This window comes from Hippocampus bargibanti, linkage group LG13 (genome assembly GCF_051943395.1).
Source record: "Hippocampus bargibanti isolate YZ-2025 linkage group LG13, ASM5194339v1, whole genome shotgun sequence".
NCBI lineage: Eukaryota > Metazoa > Chordata > Actinopteri > Syngnathiformes > Syngnathidae > Hippocampus > Hippocampus bargibanti.
In genome coordinates this window covers 21,512,859-21,534,191 of record NC_142746.1, presented here as the reverse complement: position 1 = coordinate 21,534,191, position 21,333 = coordinate 21,512,859, and the positions used below count along the sequence as shown (strand labels likewise).

The 21,333-nt window shown below is 43.2% G+C and overlaps 1 protein-coding gene across 2 annotated transcripts; it reads right to left on the bottom strand.

Moving 5' to 3' along the window:
• Positions 1-448: 448 nt before the first annotated feature.
• LOC148889710 (protein FAM53B-like) lies at positions 449-20,748 on the bottom strand. Of its 2 annotated transcripts, XM_089012053.1 has the most exons (4): positions 20,607-20,748; positions 5,056-5,310; positions 4,122-4,176; positions 457-2,138 (listed from the first exon to the last, which is right to left on the bottom strand). In XM_089012053.1, the coding sequence occupies exons 2-4, from the start codon at positions 5,134-5,136 to the stop codon at positions 1,198-1,200; spliced, it is 1,077 nt and encodes a 358-aa protein (XP_088868179.1). In that variant the 5' UTR covers positions 5,137-5,310; positions 20,607-20,748; the 3' UTR covers positions 457-1,197. The 2 variants fall into 2 exon arrangements, with proteins under 2 accessions (XP_088868182.1, XP_088868179.1); XM_089012056.1 differs by lacking the exon at positions 4,122-4,176 and having other exon boundaries at positions 449-2,138.
• Between the last annotated feature and the right edge of the window lie 585 nt (positions 20,749-21,333).

The window sequence follows — 21,333 nt, the reverse complement described above, 5'->3', positions numbered from 1 at the left end:
AGGCCGTGCAGATCCAACTGAGGAGGAAGATCAGAGAGGGGAAGAAGGCCTACAGGATGAAAATGGAGGAGCAGCTGCAAGCCAGCAATGTCGCTGGTGTCTGGAAGGGCCTGAAAAACATCTCAGGCCACAAAAGCCCAGTGACATTGAACGAAAAAGACAAGGACTGGGCAGATGAACTCAACCGCTTTTTCAATCGGTTTGACAAGACGCCAGCCGCCCCCGGCCCACCGTCAACTTCACCTGTAGCTGCACCTGCACCAACTCTCACTGTGGCCTTACCCTCCCTGCCCCCTCTCACGACCAGCTCTCCACAACCAACATCTGCCCTCCCAACCGTTGCCACACCCTCAGCCGCCACTCTGCCTCCTGGTTCCTGCCTGTCTGTCACAACTGCGCAGGTGAGGAACCAACTGAGGAATGCAAAGCACCAGTAAAAATGACTGAAAGTGTCCCAAAACTGCCACAAAATGAGCTCAGAACTAGGGGAGATTCAGAAAGTCCCGCCCCCTTGTTCGTGATGTCAAGCCACGATACTCTTTCACAAACTGCCTTGCTCCAGAATCAAAACAATGGCTTCAGATTCGGAGAAGATGCTTTCCTGTTACTCATCCAGTTATGAATATGATTCAAATAGTTCTGAAGAGGAAAGCACGAATGTTTGCAATCGATTAAAGAAGTCCTTCGGTATCAATTCGAGCCGTCTGGACTCCAATGTAGCGTCCCAGAAAATGCACAGGATGGCGCCCAAGCTCCGTTGGAAATGGGCTGATTTGTCTGCTGGGAATTTGTGTCAACTAGTATCAAATACAGTAAAGTCTCGTTATATCGATATTCAAGGGAGTCCGAAAAAATATCGATATAACCGGGACTATCGATATATCCGATATCGATATAACGAGACTTTACTGTAGTAGTCTTGGTGCAACACAACGATTCACCATGGCGTTATTTATCAAAGTCAAAGTCAGCTTTATTGTCAAATATGCTTGATGTGTTTTCCTTCTAGTTTTGCCATCAACACGAAGTTTTCAGACCAAACAACCATTGTGTGTCGCTTTCTCGGTCGGGGGCGTTCCTTCAGTGACGTCACGTACGGACTCGTCACCAACTCGAAAACAAGACTTCCTGAATATTCAGCGCGAGTCTTAAAAGGTAAACTATAGCTATATGCTGTGGAATCTTTGTCAAATACGCTCAGCAGAAGTGATTTTCCAAATTATGGACGCAACTTGTGCGGAGGTGTCGGTTGTAAACCTTTAAATCCAAAGTACTTTGACAACGAGCAAAGGGCCTTTTCCAGCTCACCTGAGTCATCTTTGCCAGATCCAGAGAAGGCCTTTGCTCCTGGACATCCTCTGGCCTCCGCCGCTTCATCCCGATCTTTTTGTCGTTCAGCACGCAGGGCTGCGACCTGCTCCGAGACAGTCCCCCATTGCCGTCGCCTCTCTGGCCGGACCGCCTCCCCAGTTCCGGGGTGGAATCCGGAGAGCTGGCCTCCGAAGCTTCTTCCCTCTGGAGTTCGGGCAGGCTGATCTGCTCGTGGGACAGGGAGAGCGGTCGCAGGCATTGGCCACCGTAGGGGAATTGCGAGGGAGGCGTGACGGGCGAGGCAGTGAAGTGAGGGAGGGCGGGCAGTCGCTGGTTGAAGAAGGGCAGGTCCAAAGCTCCGTCGGCGGAGATGCTGCTACGAGAAGGAAAACTGAAGCTGGAGCTACGTTGCATGGCTAGGCAATGGCCGCCGGAGAACCCCCCGCCGGCACGGACGCTTCCTCCGCTGTAGCACCTTCGCTTTTCCACCGCCGTCCATACTCGGGAACCCTGAGGTCGCCACGACGACGAGCGAAAGCCGGCAAATTCGTCCGATAAAGACAAAGAGCGACATTGGCGCTTGCTGGGGGGCGCCGCGGGCGCTTGACCCGCCGAGACAGTTGTGTAGTGCGAAGTGGCTGGGGGAGGAGTGGTCAAGGCCGCGTCGCCCAGGCTGAGATCTCTGATCAAGCTGGTGATGGCCGTGGCGGTGCCCGGTTCCTTGGCCCAGGGGCGCCCCCCGGGTTCGGGCATTTCATCATCCCAGAGGCTCTCCGGACTGGTACCCGATTGGAAGCTTCGCCCTGGGTTCAGCCATCGGTCTGCCTCTGCAAAGACAACCAAAAAAAGGGCAAACGTGGACTATTAGGGTATGTCTGTGTAAGGTCTCAGTCGGACAGGAGTGGTCCATCGATGAGAAGGTTTCTTCAGCCGTCATCTGTACAAATTTGAAGGTGTCGGACGTTTCGCTTCTTATACAAGAGGCTTCGTCAGCAAACTATTTTTTGCTGGTACTTTCGGCCCTATATATATATCCCTACTGTCCAGACGTGGCAGTGCCAAACACTGCTATGATTGGTCCCTGCTTTCAGGTTGGGGGGAGCAGAGGACTACTCCCTGCGGCTGCACTGATTACTTCTATTGTCCTGACTGATTACTTCTATTGTCCTGCCTGAGTATGGGGTCTACGACTGGCCTGATTGCGGCATTTGCTCTGGTATCACCTCATCAGCATAACTAAGCCTATGTTGCCTAAGAAGTTGGTTGTAGGAACGATCCAAATTGAACCTCACCCCACCATGGTGATTTAGTGTTGGGTTTTGCTGTTTTATGAAAATAGCTTCTTTTACTCCCCTTCCAAACCATCTATTTTCTTTTGATAAGATTTTAACCTCATTGATATAGGGCCAAAACTACCAGCAAAAATTTTAGTTTGCTGACGAAGCCTCTTGGATAAGAAGCGAAACGTCAAAGAAGTCCAGATGACGGCTGAAGAAACCTTCTCATCAACTATTAGGGTATGTTTTTACCATAAGAATTTTTTTAAAAAAAGAATATAAACGGCAGGATAATGTCATAAAATGAGGCCTGAGATGACATCATGTCACATTCATGATTACAACAAAGCATTTGCGTTGAATCCCGTCCATTTTGGATCATGTTCTCTCCAAAATGGCTTCTTTTTTTGGGCCATACCATTTAAACGCAGCAATGGCCAGACAGGAATGTCATAAAAACAAAAGAGACAACTTCAAAAGTGTCTGGTGACGTCCGAATGAACGACGCACGGCATGAAAAGCCTCAAAATGTCCACATCCCGTCTCGTGAAGAAAAAGAAGAAGAGTAGACGAGGGGCATTTTTATTCGAGGGAAATGTATTGTTCTCAAGCTCCCGTGTGAGCGCTAACGTGCATTGTAACGTGGAGGAGGTGCACGGCGATCACAAGATGTTGACGAGAAGCGAGGAAGTGAAAGCCAAATACAGAGAAACCTCATAGTTGGAAAACTGGTTTAAAAAAAATGCCTCGTAAAAGATATTTCATGAGCTTTTTTTTTCTATCAATCTATCGATAGCTTGCGACTATCCATCTTTAGCTAGCGGTTAACTATCCATCTTTAGCTAGCGGCTATCGAGCAAAATACAGCCAGTTATCTATCTATCTATCTATCTATCTATCTATCTATCTATCTATCTATCTATCTATCTATCTATCTATCTATCTATCTATCTATCTATCTATCTATCTATCTATCTATCGATCGATCGATCTAGCGATCGTCCGTTGTCTGTCTGTCAAAAAATATGTTAACTATTGTCCCCCTTAACTCGGATAACACCGCGTGCCATCTTAAGTGAGCCGAACTGTAACATTAGCAGTCATAAAAGTGTAACAAGCTGAAAATTGTTAATATTTAATATATTCCGTCTTAATTCTAAGAGCTGGTGCAAAGGTTATTGACACGTCTCATTTTAAGACGTCAAGTGCGTAAAAAGCACTCAGCGCGTCTGGTACATTCCGCCAGCCGTGCGTCATCCTGTCAGTTGTTCAACATTCTTCAACGCCATACAAGTGCAAAAAAAAAAAAAAAAAAAAGAAATCAACCACCACCACTACTCTGACGTGAAACTGCAGTTTGGACCACAGTCTGCGGTACATCAACGGTGATCCAAACTGTGGTCCGGGGGGCCATTTGCGGCCCACCAATCATGTTTCAGTGTGCCGCAACATGTAAAGAAATTTGAAAACCCTCCATTTTGCTCAACTTAAAACACACCAACGGCTTAAATGACAACAAAATCGACAACTCACCAGCGCTTCCACAAGAGAAGAGGGTCGTCCCTCTGCTCATGGTGTGGCGCTCACGCTGCATAGAAGACAATGCAAATGAATAACCCAATACGGATGATTTGATGGAATCCCACTGTAGCCACTTTATTCACCACCTTGAACAGTAACGGTCTAATAATAATAACAATAATGATAAATTTCATTTATAAGCGCCTTTCAAAACTCTCAAGGTCACTTTACAGTCACAGGATAAGTTTTTCAGTGGGTGAGCAGCGGCAGCCACACGCGATAGCGTTCACTCAACTTGGAAAAACCTGAAATAGACAGAAAGCTAGCTAGCTAGGTAATAATAATAATAATAATAATAATAATAATAATAATAATAAGAAGCTCATCTAGCGCTTTAACAATAGCGGAAGCTGAAAAAAGCGCTAACATGGGAAAAAAAGGGAAATTCTGCCCCCTTGTGTAAGGGAAAAAAACACTGCCAGAGGCCTGGCCAGCACTTAATCGGCACCCAATCAAGAAAAAACAAAAACCCGAACTAATTCTATCTATTTAGCTAGCAGCTAGCTCGCTAGCTATATATAAATATAGATATCTCTCTCTATCATTTGTTATTTTTTGTGTTTTTTTTACTTACTTAAGTTGAGTGAATGCTGGCGCATGTGGCTGCCGCTGCTCACCCACAGGAAAAACGTATCCAGTGACTGTAAAGTGTCCTTGAGAGTTTTGAAAGGTGCTTATAAATGAAATGTATTATTATTATTATTAATTCGGGAATGGCGCTCTATGTCATATTTTCAATTCCCGAATAGATTTGTGAATGGCAGTGAATGAGTTAATTTGTAAAATTGTGAAAATACGACGACACCAAATGAAACCGCTGCCATTTTGAAAACTGTCGCCAAAAAGCCCAAAGTAAAAAATAAAACGTCCCACTCTTGTCTCTTACCGGCTGTCGTTCACTGCTCTTGGGCCTTACATCATTGACACCCTTCTTCTTTTCCAGATTTTTGGAGAAGATGATCACCATGGTAACGCAGCGCTCTTCACAAGTCTCATCGGGCAGAGCAACAGCAGGGAAAGACCACGTGGACTCATCTTGGAGGGCGGGCGGGGTCCCAGACGGGCTGTCACTCAAGTCAACTGGCGCCTCCCATTTAAGACAAAGAGCAGGTAGGGACACCCCTGGCACTTGAGACACTCTCTGTTGAGGACAAAAAGACAAATATGGGAAATTAAACTCAAATCATATGACATCCAAGTCCAAGATGGCGCCCGAGTAGGCAGCCGTCAGCAAGTGCTCTCACGAGCCGTTGGACACAAATTGTGTCCATAATTTGTAAAATGGCTTCAAATGACTTCTATTGAGCGTATTTTAAAAAGATCCCGCCACATATAGCTATATTTTACGTTTTAAGACTCGCGCTGAATATTCCGGAAGTCTTGTTTTTGATTTGGTGACGAGTCCGTACGTGACGTCACTAATGGAACGCCTCCTAACCGAAAAAATGACACATTGTAGCAGTCCTTTCATCACGTCAATGTATTTTGCTGTATTGTTTGGTCTGAAAACCTTGTGTTGCACCCAAAAGCCGCCAGAAGAGGATGTCCAAGCTCCATCTAAGGAATTTCTCAGCCTGTGGAAACGGAGGTGGCCACAGGAGGTCGCCATTTTGTGCCTCTTTTCTGGTGATCGTTTCTCCCCAATGTTGCCTCAAAATGGCATGGAATAAATTATTTAATGGATTGCAAACATGTATGCTTTCCTCTTCAGAACTATTTGAATCATATTCATAACTGGATGAGTAACAAGAAAGCATCTTCTCCAATTTTGTCACAAACTGGGGGCGGGACTTTCTGAAAATGCCCAATTCGCAGCTCAATTTTTGTGCCGATTTTGGACACTTATAAGTCATTTTTATTGGTGTTTTGCATTTGAATAAAAATATCATACTGCGTGTTTTGGGTATTTTAGATGCTATAAAACGTTTTTCTGATGTCAGTTAGGAAACAAAAAAGTGACGTCGGTTGTCCTTTAAGTTTGTTGTGCGTCGTGTGGAACAGATACAGATGGTTTTTTTTCAGCAATTTGGCCACAATATTCATCAAGAAGGAAGGAGACTCTGCGCCAACGCTCACTCAACCCGGAAGTAACTCAAATAGATAGAAAGCTAGATCGCCAACAGAGGTTCTGATCCCCCTGGAGGTCAAACGGTGCAGCTCAGGACTTCATTCTTCCAACATCACGTGATGTTTTCACGACGCCTACAAGCCCGCAAGTGCTTCATCCTTTTCCACGGCGGGCGTCCAGATATTTCCCTTCATTAAAATCCTGTTTTAGGAGCCAAATGAGTACTCTTCTCCAACTAAATGCTGACGTACGCTTAAACGGCTTCATGTGGAGAAGCCAACATGGGGGAATCATTTGGGCAATCTAAAGATGTGGTGCGAGGCGCTTATATGGAAGTGTGGTTTGTTTCATGCACGCATTGCGACGGCATGCAGCCGCGGTTGCTGTAAAAGACGTTAATCCTTATTTTTTCATTTCAGTCATTTTGGTTTTAATGAATGAGTACAAGTTGAATTTTACAGATTTATTTTTATGTATGCATATTTTAAGGATGGCTATGATTTTTAAATTAAGATTAAAGTGCAACGCCGCGTCGAAATGTACATTTACACTATCACAAAAAAAGAATATAGCGACCTAAATTTTACATTTAACTCATTCACTGCCAGACAATGTCCAAAAATGTGTCCACTGCAGTGCCAGGGTTTTTGTCATTGTCACTTCAATTCCAAGACCTAACGAATATTGACTTTTAGGACTACATAAAAATTCAAAACAGTGTTAGAAACCTCAGACGCTCTTCTTTCATCAGAAAAAAAAAAGAGTTAATTACTAAGTTATATGGGTCTGGAGTTATATGAGCTTCAAATGAGGGCGGTTGTCCAAAATGCAATACAATACATACATAATTGGTTTATATAGCGCTCTAACAACAGCTGAAGCTGGAACAAAGCTCTAACATGGACAAAAGAGGGAAATGCTGCCCCCTTGTGGAAAAGAAAAAAAACATTGCTAGAGGGCATGCCCAGCGCTTTGTCGGCACCAGAGCATGAAAAAAACTAAACCTGAACTAATTCGGGAATGGCGCTCTGTCATATTTTCAATTTCCGAATACATTCGTGAATGAGTTAAAAAGGGTCAACATTTGCTGCATGCTTTGAATGGGCGAAACAATTAATAACAATAATAATAATGCATTTCATTTATAAGCGCCTTTCAAAACTCTCAAGGTCACTTTACACTCACAGGATATGTTTTTCTGTGGGTGAGCAGCGGCAGCCACACGGGCCAGCTTTTCACTCAGCCTGGAAATAACTCAAATAGAAAGAAAGCTAGCTAGCTAACAGATAGCTATCATGATAGCTAGCTCGGTATATACTGTATATAATAGATCAATTGTGCAGTTTGGTGGACAAATTCTGATCTGAATATATATACTGTATATGTATATTTTTTTTTTAAACATCAAACATAACTTCTGCTTATCAGGGAAATTCTACCTTTGACTTTGAATGGGCAAATATGGTTTCGCCGGATGGACAAAGATGAAAATCTGAAGAGAAGCTAAGGTAGAGTGGCATTTTTTTAATCATTTTAACTGCTTTTGCGAAGACGCACACCAAGCGAATGGCATTGGCAGGTCCGCCTGTTTAACGTGCACACATTAAAGGACAACCGACACCATTTTTTTGTTTCCTAACTGGCATCAGAAAAACGTTTTATAGCATCAAAAATAGCCAAAACACGCAGGCTGATATTTTTAGTCGAATGCAAAACACCAATAAAAATGACTTAAAGTGTCCAAAAACGACTTCAAAATGAAACCGGAAATGGCCAGTTTCAGAAGGTCAAATCTAGCTATATGCGGCGGAATCTTTGTAAAATGCGCTTAGTAGAAGCCATTTGAAGTGATTTTACAAATTATGGACACAACTTGTCCGGAGGTGTCGGTTGTCCTTTAAGTGTAGGTTTCTGCACTTATAAAACACGCCGGTGTGCTATTAGGTATTCCGTACACACATTTCATCCCGGCTCGTGTTACTTTCCATGTCATCTCTTGCAACCCATGACCAACACTCAATATGTTTTACTTTGGCGAGGCCTAAACCAACTGCCAGCATATGACTCCCATTAGCTCCATTTATCCCGGAAAGTCAGCGGAGCACAAAGGGGGCCTCTCGCGGGAATAGAGGGCCCGTGTTAGCCTTCTTGTTTGGAGTAATGGACGGGAATTTTCTTGTTGATCGGCATGCGATTACTTCGGCTGATTTGGACTGACGGTGAGTAATGGGAGAGTGGGTTTTCGTGCGAACGTTGGGGAGCGTGGCGTTATATAAAACAATATATCTTGACCTATGGAGCGCTTTCACTACAGCTGCAACAAAGCCCTTTGCAAAACATTTGAAGGACAACCGACACTTCCGGACAAGTTGCGTCCATCATTTGTAAAATCACTTCAAATGACTTCTACTGAGTGCATTTTACAAAGATTCCACCGCATATAGCTATATTTTACATTTTAAGACTCTCGCTGAATATTCACGAAGTCTTGTTTTCGAGTTAATGACGATGCCCTAAGTGACGTCACGGAGGGAACGCCCGTGACCGAGAAAGCGATACACAATGCATTTTGGGTACTTTTTTTCGTCTGAAAACACAGTGTTGATCGCAAAATTCGAAGGAAAACGACATAAATAACGCGATGATGAATCGTTGTGTGTCGCAGCCAATTGCAATAACACGCATAAAGAAGGTGTAAGTTGACACAAATTCCTAGCGGACAAATCAGCCCATTTCCAACGGAGCTTGTGCGCCATCTTGCGCATTTTCTTGGCGCTACATTGGAGTACAGACGGCTCGAATTGATACGGAAGGACTTCTTTAATCGATTGCAAACGTTGCTTTCCTCTTCGGAACTATTTGAATCATATTCATAACTGAATGAGTAACAAGAAAGCATCTTCTCCCAATCTGAACTCTCTGAAGCCATTGTTTTGATTCTGGAGCAAGGCAGTTTGTGAAGGAGTATCCTGGCGTGACATCACAAAAAAGGGGGCGGGACTTTCTGAATCTCACCAGTTCCGAGCTCATTTTGTGGCAGTTTTGGGACACTTTAAGTCTTTTTTATTGATGTTTTGCATTTGACTAAAAATATCAGCCTGCGTGTTTTGGGTATTTTAGATGCTATGAAACGTTTTTCTGATGTCAGTCAGGAAACCAAAAAATGGTGTCGGTTCTCCTTTAACGTACAATAAAAACAATACAACAACATAAAACACAGACAGTAATACAATCGTAACAACTATTCCTGCAAAAAGAGTGATCTCCCTTCACCAGACCTGACTGTGCAACTGGACACCGGACAGTAACCAGAGAGTGAACGACACATGTTAAATAGCAACCTTAACGTGTTAAGATATTTACCAGGTAGACAGAGACAGGAAAATGTAAAACAGTGAACATTTTTGCTGCAGTGAGTTACCAGAATGTTCCTTACGCTTGCCGTAATGTGCCCGACAGTTAGTGGTTTTCTTAGTTACACTTTGAATTGCGCAAGTTAATGAAACATGTTAATCCGTTACTGGAGAAGTAAGGAGGAGCAAGCCCATTTAAAGATTTAAAAACATATAATAAGATCTTGAAAAGAACTCTAAAACGTGTAGGGAGCCAGTGAAGGGATGCCAGAGTAGCAATTCTATGCTCCCTCTTACGAGTACCAGTCAAGAGGACGTTTCGCCCATTCAAAGCATGCAGCAAATTCGTACACCTTTTAAATGTAAAATGTCGCTATTGTCTTTACAGGATTATGATATGCTAGCTAAAGGAATGGTCCTAACAGTTACGACAATGTGCAAGACAGTTCCCTGAATTGACTAGATATCTCGCAAGAGTGTTATAGACTAGTGTGGACAAAAACGTGCCAGGATGTTCCTGGAATGTACTGGGCGTCAATGAGAATGTGCCAGACGGCCAAATCACTCGTACGTTCCAAACAGTTGCCGAAACATGCTAACCGTTACCAAAACTAGCTAAAATATGACTGGAATGTTACATCCTGACACTCACTGGCCTTTTGTTAGACTTTTAACAGCATACGTAACACTCCAATTAGCTGTATTTATCCTTAGACGAAGGAGAGGAAGAAATCAGTGGAGCAAAACTGGACCCCTCGCAGGAAAATATAGCCTGTTTTAGCCTTCGTGTTGGGAGTAAAGAACGAGAATGTTCTAGTTGATCGGTGTACTATTACTTGTGTCTGATTAGGACTGACGTTGAGTAATGGAGTTTTAGAGCAAGACTGTTTACACGCAGGAGTATTTCCTATTGTGCGAGTGGACATGCCCATGTGTGTCTTTAAGCTAACCGTGTGCGAGTGTGTGCGCGTAATGACTGGCAAGCAAGGGGGTCATGGGAGAGGGCAGGATACAAATCAGAAGCCCCGAGCCATGCTTACTTAATGAAGCGGCTCGCCGTGCTACAGAAACCAGACCCCAATGGTGAAAGAAGTGTCGTGAACCCACACTCTGGTGTCGATGGTTCACATCAGCGAGCTAGTCAATGAACCTCTCCTCAGTTTTGCGACCAATGACACTGAATGCTCACTTTTTCATGTTTGTTTGCCACACGCTGAAAAGAGGGTGATTACACCACAAAAGTATCGATGAGAAGGTTTCTTCAGCCGTCATCTGTACTTCGTTGAAGGTGTCGGATGTTTCGCTTCTTATCCAAGAGGCTTCGTCAGCTAACTAAAATCTTTTGCTGGTATGTCGACCTAAAAAAAAAATTTCTAATTTTCACGTGTCATAAATAAGAGTGTAACGTTGGAAACTGTAACTTCCCACAGTTTCAATCCAAAACTGAACTGATCTTAGGACACAACTTCCTGCCGCTATCCGCAAAGAGAGAGTTATACAGTCACCATTTGGCATTCGAGTTTTGCTTTGGGCAGACCCCTGCGGTTTCACAAAGGCTCTCATTTGATCTGTGAAGTCGTGAAGAAATACAGTTGCCGGGCAAGCCAAGCCACGAGTGCAAATTTCTAAATCATGCACAAGAGATCCACAATGGCTGTTGTAAACATGTACAGTATACTACTATCCTCGACAACTTTGTTTGTTCATTTCCACGTAAATTTACCAAATCAGTCAAGTTACATATAACCGTCCCGTTTCTTGTCTGGTTTTGCAAAGGATGTCAAGGCCGCTCGCTGTTACATCATGTCAGATTAGAAGTAAACTGAAGGGAAACTGCAATTAGAACAAATCTACCGCTAGATCGTTCCAGATTCAATTGGGGCTCATCAAATCGAGTGGTCATTCCAGTTGGATTAGTGTACGTCAGTGCAGATCTTGACTAGAATATAGCAAATATCATCACCACCGTAACATGTTATAAAGTGACCAGGGTGAGTAACAGTTCGCAGAATGTACAGGACCGTTACAAGAATGTGTTTGATGCTTACTGGAATGTGTTACAATCGCAGGAACGCGCCAGACCGTTGCTGGTAAATGCCCGGGAGTTACCAGAATGTTGTCATGGAATCAAAAGAAGAGCAAGAAAAACAAAAGGTTTTTCGAGTACAACTGGCTCTTTTTGTCGGTAGGCAAAGTGGGAGCCATTAATTTTCGTTTCGTGTCCGCGGGGTGGACCATCCATTCAAAGTGAACTCGCAGCCACCTCACTCGTCAGCCGTGAGGTGCTGGTCATAAAGATGGTTCCTCCAGAGGTCAAGACATACCACCGAAGACTCGGACCATCACCCCGAGTGTCCACGCAGGCAGGCGGGGGGTGTTAACATTGGCCCCCAGAACACTCACTCCATCTTCACAAGTAGTCAAACAATGAGGCTCAAGATCATTTTTTTTACTTGTCATTTAATCAATGACGTGCCTTGAGAATCAACCTTTCAAAAGTCCAGCTGTACTTCTCAACGCCGGGCGAGTACAAAGAGAGAAGACACAAATGGGAACACTTTTCCCGCCCGGTAAAAGGATGTGAATTCCTTTGCGGTAAACGCATTCAGAGGACTCATTAACCACAAAGCCTTTCTGAACTACACGGCATCATCCAGAGGGGTTTTGTCCAATACTTTTCCTAAAACCTGCAGTAGACACATCTAATGTTCAGGTCATACCTCACTGACTATATCAGTTAAAAACGAGGTATTTTTTGGGTCAAAGTAGAAGTTTAGAAATGGCTGTTGAGTCGATCTTATGTAACGTAAAGTGGGCTGACTATTTACTGGATTTGAAAACTTGCTCATAGAAGTTGGTGGTTGGTTACTGATGCTGCGCTAACATTTTGAGTCACGATATGAGTACCGGTACAGTAGTTCTGGCTCCCACATTCAGAATCGTTGAACGAGTCATTGATAAACTGACAATGGTTACCTATCACCGCTAATACCTTGATAAGAATTCATATTTTTTATCTACTTCTCCTTTAAATCGGAACTCAATGAAACTACTGTATGACGAAAGTCGCTATGACTGCTGAGATCCCTCAAAACAGAACAACGAAAACCCAGAGTTCGTTCCATCCACCGTCAGTTAAAACCGAGGTATTATTTGTGTCAAGACAGAAGTTTCGAAAAGTCTCCTGGTTAGATCTTTTCGGTTGAATAGTTCCTGGTTTTGCTCACAGAAGTTGACGCTTGTTTACCGATGTTATGCTAACAGACAGCATTTTGAGTCACGAAATGAGTACTGGTACAGTAGTTCTGGCATCCGCAATCAGAATTGTTGCTAATACCTTCATAAGAATAGATCATTTTCTCTATTGCTCCTTCAAATCGGAACTTGATGGAAACGACGAAAGTCCCTATCACCGCTAAGGTCCCTGAAAACAGAACGACGAAAACCCAAAGTTGATTCCGTGCACAGTTAGCCAAGTGGCCGCAATGGACCGAGCGAGCTGCATAAACTTAACACAAGGCCCTCTATGTGGTGTGTAATGTATTCAGGGGGTCGGACCCCCTGTCTCAGAGCGGAGCTTATTCAAAGTGAAGCCCTGACGTGCTTGACAGGCGCAAGATCAGGTGTTTTACTTTTGAGTGCGAGGAGGTAACATGGGCCTCCTTTGTCCCAACCGCGTTGACCCTCACATGCCTGGACTCTACATATACCAGGTACCCCCCACCTACACCCCTCGCTAATTACACCATCCCCCTCCTCGCTCGGGAACTTTGCTTTTCCCGCCTGGTGGTTGCCATCATTATTCGCGCGGGCCTGTTAGTTTGCGTGCACATTAACCAAAGCCCTGAAAATCAATCAGGGATCCGTTTTTACGCCGGCTGGCGGACGCTCACAATCTCGCAGTTGTAAAAGTGACAAGACGCCGTCTGCAAGTGCGCTAAGCACAAAAAAAAAAAACAAGCAACGACGTACAATTTCGCAGGTAGTTACATAAGATGACATGACGTGTATGTCGCGGTTGCGCGAAGCGAGAGGTTGTCGTTTGCATTCCGCCGCCATTTCCGTTCATTCGCGAAGGGGGGCTCGGCCAAGGACCCTCTGACTGCACGGCATCGCGTGAAGGGCAAGACGGATGTGGACAGGAAGGCTCAGGGCTTTCTGTGTGGCCAAAGCATGTGCTTTTCTAAGCTCATAAGACAAATAAATCACCATTTTGCCATACTTTGGGAACTCACCAATTTCACTTCGCGCCACCATGATTTTTTTAACTCATTCACTGCCAGACAATGTGCAATCATGTGTCCACTCCAGTGCCAGGGTTTTTGTCATTGTCACTTGAATTCAAGGACCCACAGTATATTGAGTTTTAGGACTTACATAAACATTCAAAACAGCGTTAGAAGGTTTAGACTCTCTTCTTTCATCAGAAAGAAAGAATGAATTTCTGAATTATATGAGTCTGGAGTTATGTGAGCTTGAAATGAGACCAAAATACAATGCAAAACATACAGTACATATTGGTTTACGTAGCGCTTTAAGAACAGCTGAAGCTGGAACAAAGCGCTAACATGGAAAAAAGGGAAATGCTGCCCCCTTGTGAAAAATAAAACATTGCCAGAGGCCATGACAAGCGCTTTATCGGCACCCAAGCATAAAAAAAAGTACTGCAGAGTTTAAAAAGCTTAATGTGTTAAGTATGTTAGCTCTCTAAACATTACCACTTTCAATCCGGCGCTTTGTTGATCTCTGATTTGCAGATCTGATCTCCTTTTTTTGGGGGGGGTGAGCTCAGCAGTTGCAAATGTTGTTTGCAAAACACTGGCAGGTGTACGGAAAAGTTGCCAACATGTAAATCTCCAATCAACCATGCCAGACACTTGGACTGATGACACATGTCCCCTCCGCCCCCGCCATTCAAAGCAGGATCGGACTCTTTTCTCTCCAGTCTGAGCTTGCATCAAGTAAAACTCTTGCATCTAAATAAAACGTCAGCAGCTTTGTATGAAAGTAGCGGGGGTTTGTTTGAGGTTAACTGCATAGGAGTAACGGACAAAAGAAATGATGTAAACGGCGAAGAACAGGTTTCTCAATGTAGACCGTCGACAATTAACCTATTTGTGCAGCACAATGGAGGCTTTTAATTTGGCGAGGCGGCTCCAGCCAGTGCCAGTGTTGAATACACAAACACGACGACGCTGCCTCGTGATGACTGGATGAGTAAATTAGGACAATCCACTGAAACCACGATAACACATTCGCTCACTTGTACTTGTTTTAGGCAAAATTTATACTGAAATGTCACATGGTCGCGTGCGATAAATAACGTTGATATTTAGCAATCATTTTGTTAGCCAGTTTACGCTCACTTGAACAAACTATTACTTTATTTTCCGGTGTACAAGGCGCACCGGAGTATAAGGCCCACTCCCAATGAATGGTGTATTTTCAAACTTTTTTGATGTATAAGGCCCACTGGAGTATAAGGCGCACCTTTAATGAATGAAAGTTTTCCCAAATATAATATACAGGTAACATCCGACTTACGACCGAGTTCCGTTACGACCAAACGGTCGCAAGTGAAAATGGTCGTAAATCGAAATCCATTCAAAATGTTGAATAGAGACTCGTAGGCTACATGAAAACTCCAGCCCTCTGGTTCCATCACACGGTCGATTGCTGTGCGAGTGTGTGACATGCTGGCTGGCCAAAATTGTCATACACATTGCCGGCCTGCTAGCGCGTTGTCGTACCAGGCGTAGAATTAAAATTGTAAAAATAGGGTCTGGAGGTCGTGGTCCTAAGTACGGGTGGTCGTAAGTCGAGCTGGTCGTAAAAAACTAGCTAGCTAGCTAATAGATAGCCAGCTGGCTAATAGATAGCGAATAGATAGCCAGATAACTAGCTAGCTAGCTGGCTAATAGATAACTACAATGGCTTCAGAGAGTTCAGATTCGGAGAAGATGCTCCCCTGTCACTCATCCAGTTATGAACACGATCCAAAAAGTTCTGAAGAGGAAAGCACAAATGTCTGCAATGGATCAAAGAAGTCCCCCCGTATCAAAAAATAATAATAATTCATAAATGATATGGGTCTGGAGGTATCTGAGCTTGAAATGGGGGTGACTGTACAAAATACAATGTGAATTTAGGAAAATGATGTTTTATGGGGACCTGGGAACGGATTATTCTCATTTTTAATGGTTTCTTATGGGAACTAAATGTTTGGCGGACGAACTTTTCGCCTTACACGCACTTAAGTTTGTAAGCTGAGGTATCACTGTATCACGCCCCCAGTGTTTGTTTCCAATGTCCCCCCCGAAGCCGCGTAGGTTTAAGTTTCACTGTTTGTAGTTCCAACTGCAGGTCACAAGAGGAAAAACAACGCTTCTGAAATGGAGAAGCACATAACAAATACACGCCAGGCACAGAGAGCAAAACTCTTCTCCGGTCGCTTTGCCTGCGGTGGATTACGAAAAAGTGTCAAAAACAGGAAAGTAGCCAGACTCAGACGACATAGATAGATAGATAAATAGAAAAGGCAGAGAGGGGTGGTGACGGGAGCGTCTTGGGGTGGGGGGGTCCTTCAGATTGTACATCAGCTTGTGTGTGTATTGTGTGAGTTGTACACAAAGTGCAGACGGGCTGCGCTCGCTCGGTATGCGGCTGCAACTGACAGTATGGAACACACACACATACACACACGACTTGACACTGAGTGACAACCTGCAATCGATGTGGTTTTCGCCCCTTCCTTTTTTTTGTGCACTAAACGACAGTGAAACTTTGACAATTAAAGGACAACCGACACCATTTTTTTTGTTTCCTAACTGACATCAGAAAAAATGTTTTATAACATCTAAAATAGCCAAAACACACAGGCTGATATTTTTAGTCAAATGCACCAATAAAACCAATAAAAATGAGTTAGTGTCCCAAAACTACTTCAAAATCACGAGTTTCAGAAGGTCACGCCAGGACGTCTTGCCTTGCTCTAGAGTAGGGGTGTCAAAGTCATTTTTTTTTGCCGCGGGCCACATTGTAGTTCTGGTTTCCTCTCGAGGGCCGTTATGAATTTGGGGAAGCCAGTAGAATGTTTAAATCCCTTCAAATATTACATATAGAGCACACAGCAAATTAATGAATAACTCGTTTTCAAATCTGAAGTCAAGAATAATGACTTTTATTGTGGTTGACATCCAAAAATATGATTTTTTGGCTCAGATTTTAGCAATCATCATGGAATTTAACAAGTTTGATTTGCTTTCGCGGGCCGAAAAAAAATGATGTGGCGGGCCAGATTTGGCCCGCGGGCCTTGACTTTGACACCTGTGCTCTAGAGTCAAAACAATGGCTTCAGATTTGGAGAAGATGCTTTCTTGTTACTCATCTAGTTATGAATATGATTCAAATAGTTCTGAAGAGGAAAGCATGAATGTTACATAGCATAAATGCCACAAAATGAGCTCGGAACTGGCGGGATTGAGAAAGTTATATTTCTATTATATTATAGTTCTGAAGAGGAAAGCATAAATGTTTGCCATCGATTAAAGAAGTCCTTCCGTCTCAATTTGAGCCGTCTGGACTCCAATGTAGCGCCCAGAAAATGCACAAGATGGCGCACAAGCTCTGTTGGAAAAGGCCTGATTTGTCTGCTGGGAATTTGTGTCAACTAGAATCAAATAGTAGTCTTGGTGCAACACACGATTCACCATCGCGTTATTTATGTTTTTACTTCTAATTTTGGCCATCAACACGAAGTTTTCAGATGAAAAAAAGTACCCAAAATGCATTGTGTGTCGCTTTGTCGGTCAGGGGCTTTCCCTCCGTGACGTCACGTCAGGCATCGTCATCAACTCAAAAACAAGACTTCCTGAATATTCAGCGCGAGTCTTAAAACGTAGAATATAGCTATATGCCGTGGAATCTTTGTCAAATACGCTCAGTAGAAGTCATTTCAAGTGATTTTACAAAATATGGACGCAACTTGTGTCGGTTGTCCTTTAAATGAGCCTCAAAGCAATTGCAAAAACGACAACTCCCAAGAGGCCTTCGGGTCACAACCAGAAGCTTTCCACAATGTTTCCTTGACGTCAAAGCTAGTTATCCATCTGAAATTTGATCATGATCAGGCTAATTTGGCAACAAAATGCTGTGAGGATTTAGGGTCATTACGCGGATCATATTAACTTAAGAGGACAAGAAGTGTAACTACCACACAACTGGTCAGCAAACAAACATAGTCCAGCTCAGCTTCTAGCGAGCGGATGTTAAGGCTATTTTCGTTAAATCATTTCCTGTTTCGACAAAATATGTATTTATTTACCGACTATCACAAAGCCCTCCGGGATTTGAAGCCTCTGTAAGACTGGGACTGCTACAGTTCCCAGCACAGTGATACCTCATTTTAAGGGGGCTTTCGCTCACGAACTTTTCACCTTACGAACATTACAAACCACACGGTCGATCAGCGCCACGGTGGCTGGCAAACTAGTTTTCCACACCCACTTTCTTTGAGTGCAGACATGGTTTGCTATCGAGTGGACTACTTTTGCTATTATGGGAGCGAAAAAGACCCCACCACAGGCTAGTGTCAAGCCGAAGAAGACAAAAGAAAATTACGGTCGAGAAGAACAAGATCATCGAAAAACCCGAACAAGGTGTGCGTTTGTGTGACTTAGCGTCCCAGTACCAGTATGCTAAGTCGACCATTGCGACGTGTGGCTACGGGTTTTTCTGTGTTATCTAAGCAACGGTCTCAGGCAATAGAAGAGGTTGAAAAAGTTTGATTAACAAAAAGCAGCTAGCAGGTGACAGTGTAAGTGAGGATATTATCGCCGAGAAAGCACGGCAACTGCACTCGGATAGCATCAAGAGGAAATTACATCAACGACCATCACAAAGGTAAATAAAACAACTGTATTATACAGTACAGTTTATTTATTTAGTTAGAATACAATAGCATGTTTATTATACATAAAATTAGGTATATTTTGTGTTATTTTAAAGCTTATTTAGTAGAAAATTATGTTTTATGGGGACCTGGGAACGGATTATTCTCATTTTAATGTTTTTTTATGGGAAATAAATGTTTGGCAGACTAACCTTTCATCTTACACACACTTTCTGGGAGCCAATTAAGTTCCCAAGTGTAGGTATGACTGTATTAGGTTGCCCTAGTGCTCAACCAGTTTCTCTGTTGACCGTATCCACACGGATCAAGCAAAGCGCCGCGCAATATGAATACATACGGGCGATACAAAAGCATTTCCGAGCCAGCGCGAGAAAGAGAAACAGTCCCATCATCAGTTTCAGGTCATTGCAGTCGACCTGCTTGCAAAATGTCTCATGATGACACAACTGTTTCAGTCACATGAGAATCACAATCAGATGACACTCCAACGTTTTATTAAAACGCCATGTGAGACATCTTTGTTTTTAGATAGAAAACTAGCTAGCTAGCTAGCCAGCTACCAAACGGTTAAATAGATAGCCAGTCGGCTAGATAGCTAATAGATAGCCAATAGATAGCCAGCTAACCAGCTAGCGAGATAATAGATAACTAGCCAGATAGATAGCTAATAGATAGCCAATAGATAGCCAGCTAACCAGCTAGCGAGATAATAGATAACTAGCCAGCTAATAAACAGCCAGCTAACCAGCCAGCCAATAGATAGCCAGCCAACTAGCGACCTACTAGACATCCAACATAAAATGGCGGCAAAAAAATGCTTGAATGCAGCCCATCAAAAATATGATATTGGTGCTACTAGTTTGATCCATCAGGCTAATAGGCTAACAACATAGTCTTATTTGTGTTACTACAGTCATTTACCGATAAGCTTTAGTTATTCTTACTTTTTTTGGGTAAAACGTGATAAAAGGAGAAGAAAAACAACCTGAGAGAGTCGTTCTGCTAGCGCGCTAGCGCCATTTTACTAGTGAGCTAAATTTCTTACCCGTGACAACAAAACAGCGTATAAGTACACGGACCTGAAGCTAGATCTCATGTTGGTGCTAGTAGTATACAACTAGGGGACACAAGCCTTACTAGTTGGGCCTAGTAGTGTTGTTACTATGGGACACTAGTTTTAGTCACATAAAAATAGGCCAAACGTAACTTTAGATGTATAACAAAAATAATAATGATGGTTCTGCTAGTATGTTGAAGTCCTAGTATACTCTTTGTCCTCACAAGTAGCACAACTGTAGCATACAAAATAATACACGTTACACATCTAACGCTAAAGCTAGCAGTACGCGTAACATACAGGTATTCAGTCCTACATTTTTTTTTTGCCTTAGCGGTAACATGTACTCGTTTTACTTATTTACCACAATTATCCTGATCGTGTTTAGAAACAAAAAAAACTCACCTAGTCGCTGGTAGCGGGAAAACTAGTCATATACTGCAGCTGTAGTTGTTCTACTAACTAGCAGGTTGAACTGTCCTACAAGTTAGGACAGAGCGCAGACTACTATAGTATGTGAACCTGAAGCGTGTGTGTGTGTGTGTGTGTGTGTGTGTGTGTGTGTGTGTGTGTGTGTGTGTGTGTGTGTGTGTGTGTGTGTGTGTGTGTGTGTGTGTGTGTGTTTCATATGTGTTTTGTGTGTGTCAGCTTGATTGTGACCACACATCGATGCAATGCAGGCTTTAACACATGCAGCAACAGGTTGTTCATGCATGTAACGCCACGCGCGCGCACACACACACACACACACACACACACACACACACACACACACACACACACACACACACACACACACACACACACATACACACACAATATCTCTTTCTCTCTCTCTCTTTAGAACTAATAGTAGCAATTATTCGTGACCATGAACAGAACACCAAGACAGAAATACTTTTTTAAAAAGCTGCTGTGTTACGAATACGCTATATGCAGAAGAAGCCAAAAAACACACAACTTGTAATAAAGTTGTCACTCTTGACAAAATGACGAAATCTTGCAAGAGTACGCATACCACATCTACACGATTAGGTTTCATGACTACCTGGGCCACCAGAGGCTCGTCTTCTCGTCGAATTAGGACATCTTTGTTGGGAGGGCAGGATAAGTGAGAAAACGAGGGAGGAAGCTGAAAAAAAACAGTTCCAAGGTAGGCAAGTCTGTCTCGCAAGTGGAGCGGAGAGAGACTGAAAGCAGATGAAAACTTGGGAGCTTTGCTTTTAGATGGGCGAACGAAAAAAAATGTCCGACAAGGGAGAGAAGTGAAAGCAGTCGCTGCTAGTTAAGAAATAAAATGCCTTTAAAAACACAAAACAAATCTTGCGTCAGAAATTAGATGTAATAAAAGAAACTGAAACACGGAATTGATATTTTTTGGGGCAAAGAACGATTCAAGAATGGCTTGAACTAAAGTTAGCCACCCCCGCTAAGATGGTACGCTCCATTGTGGTCCTCCCTCAGGCATTTGCATTAGCCGTCTGCCACTCCGCGCCCTTTACTGCTCTATAAAGGCCGATTCTTTCACTTTACTTTCTACTGTCGAATTTAACAGTACTTTCAAATCCCATTTACGATTTAAAGAAACAATTGCGTGGAATCATGTGAATTACATTGGAATTCTAGAGGATTCAAATACCCAAACTAAATATTATCTTTGATATATTTGATGCCCTTAACGACCACAATTACATCATAGCTCGATAGATAGCTAGCTAACCTATCTATCTAGGCGATAGCTAAACATAGATAGCTAGATAGCGGCTAGCTAAAGA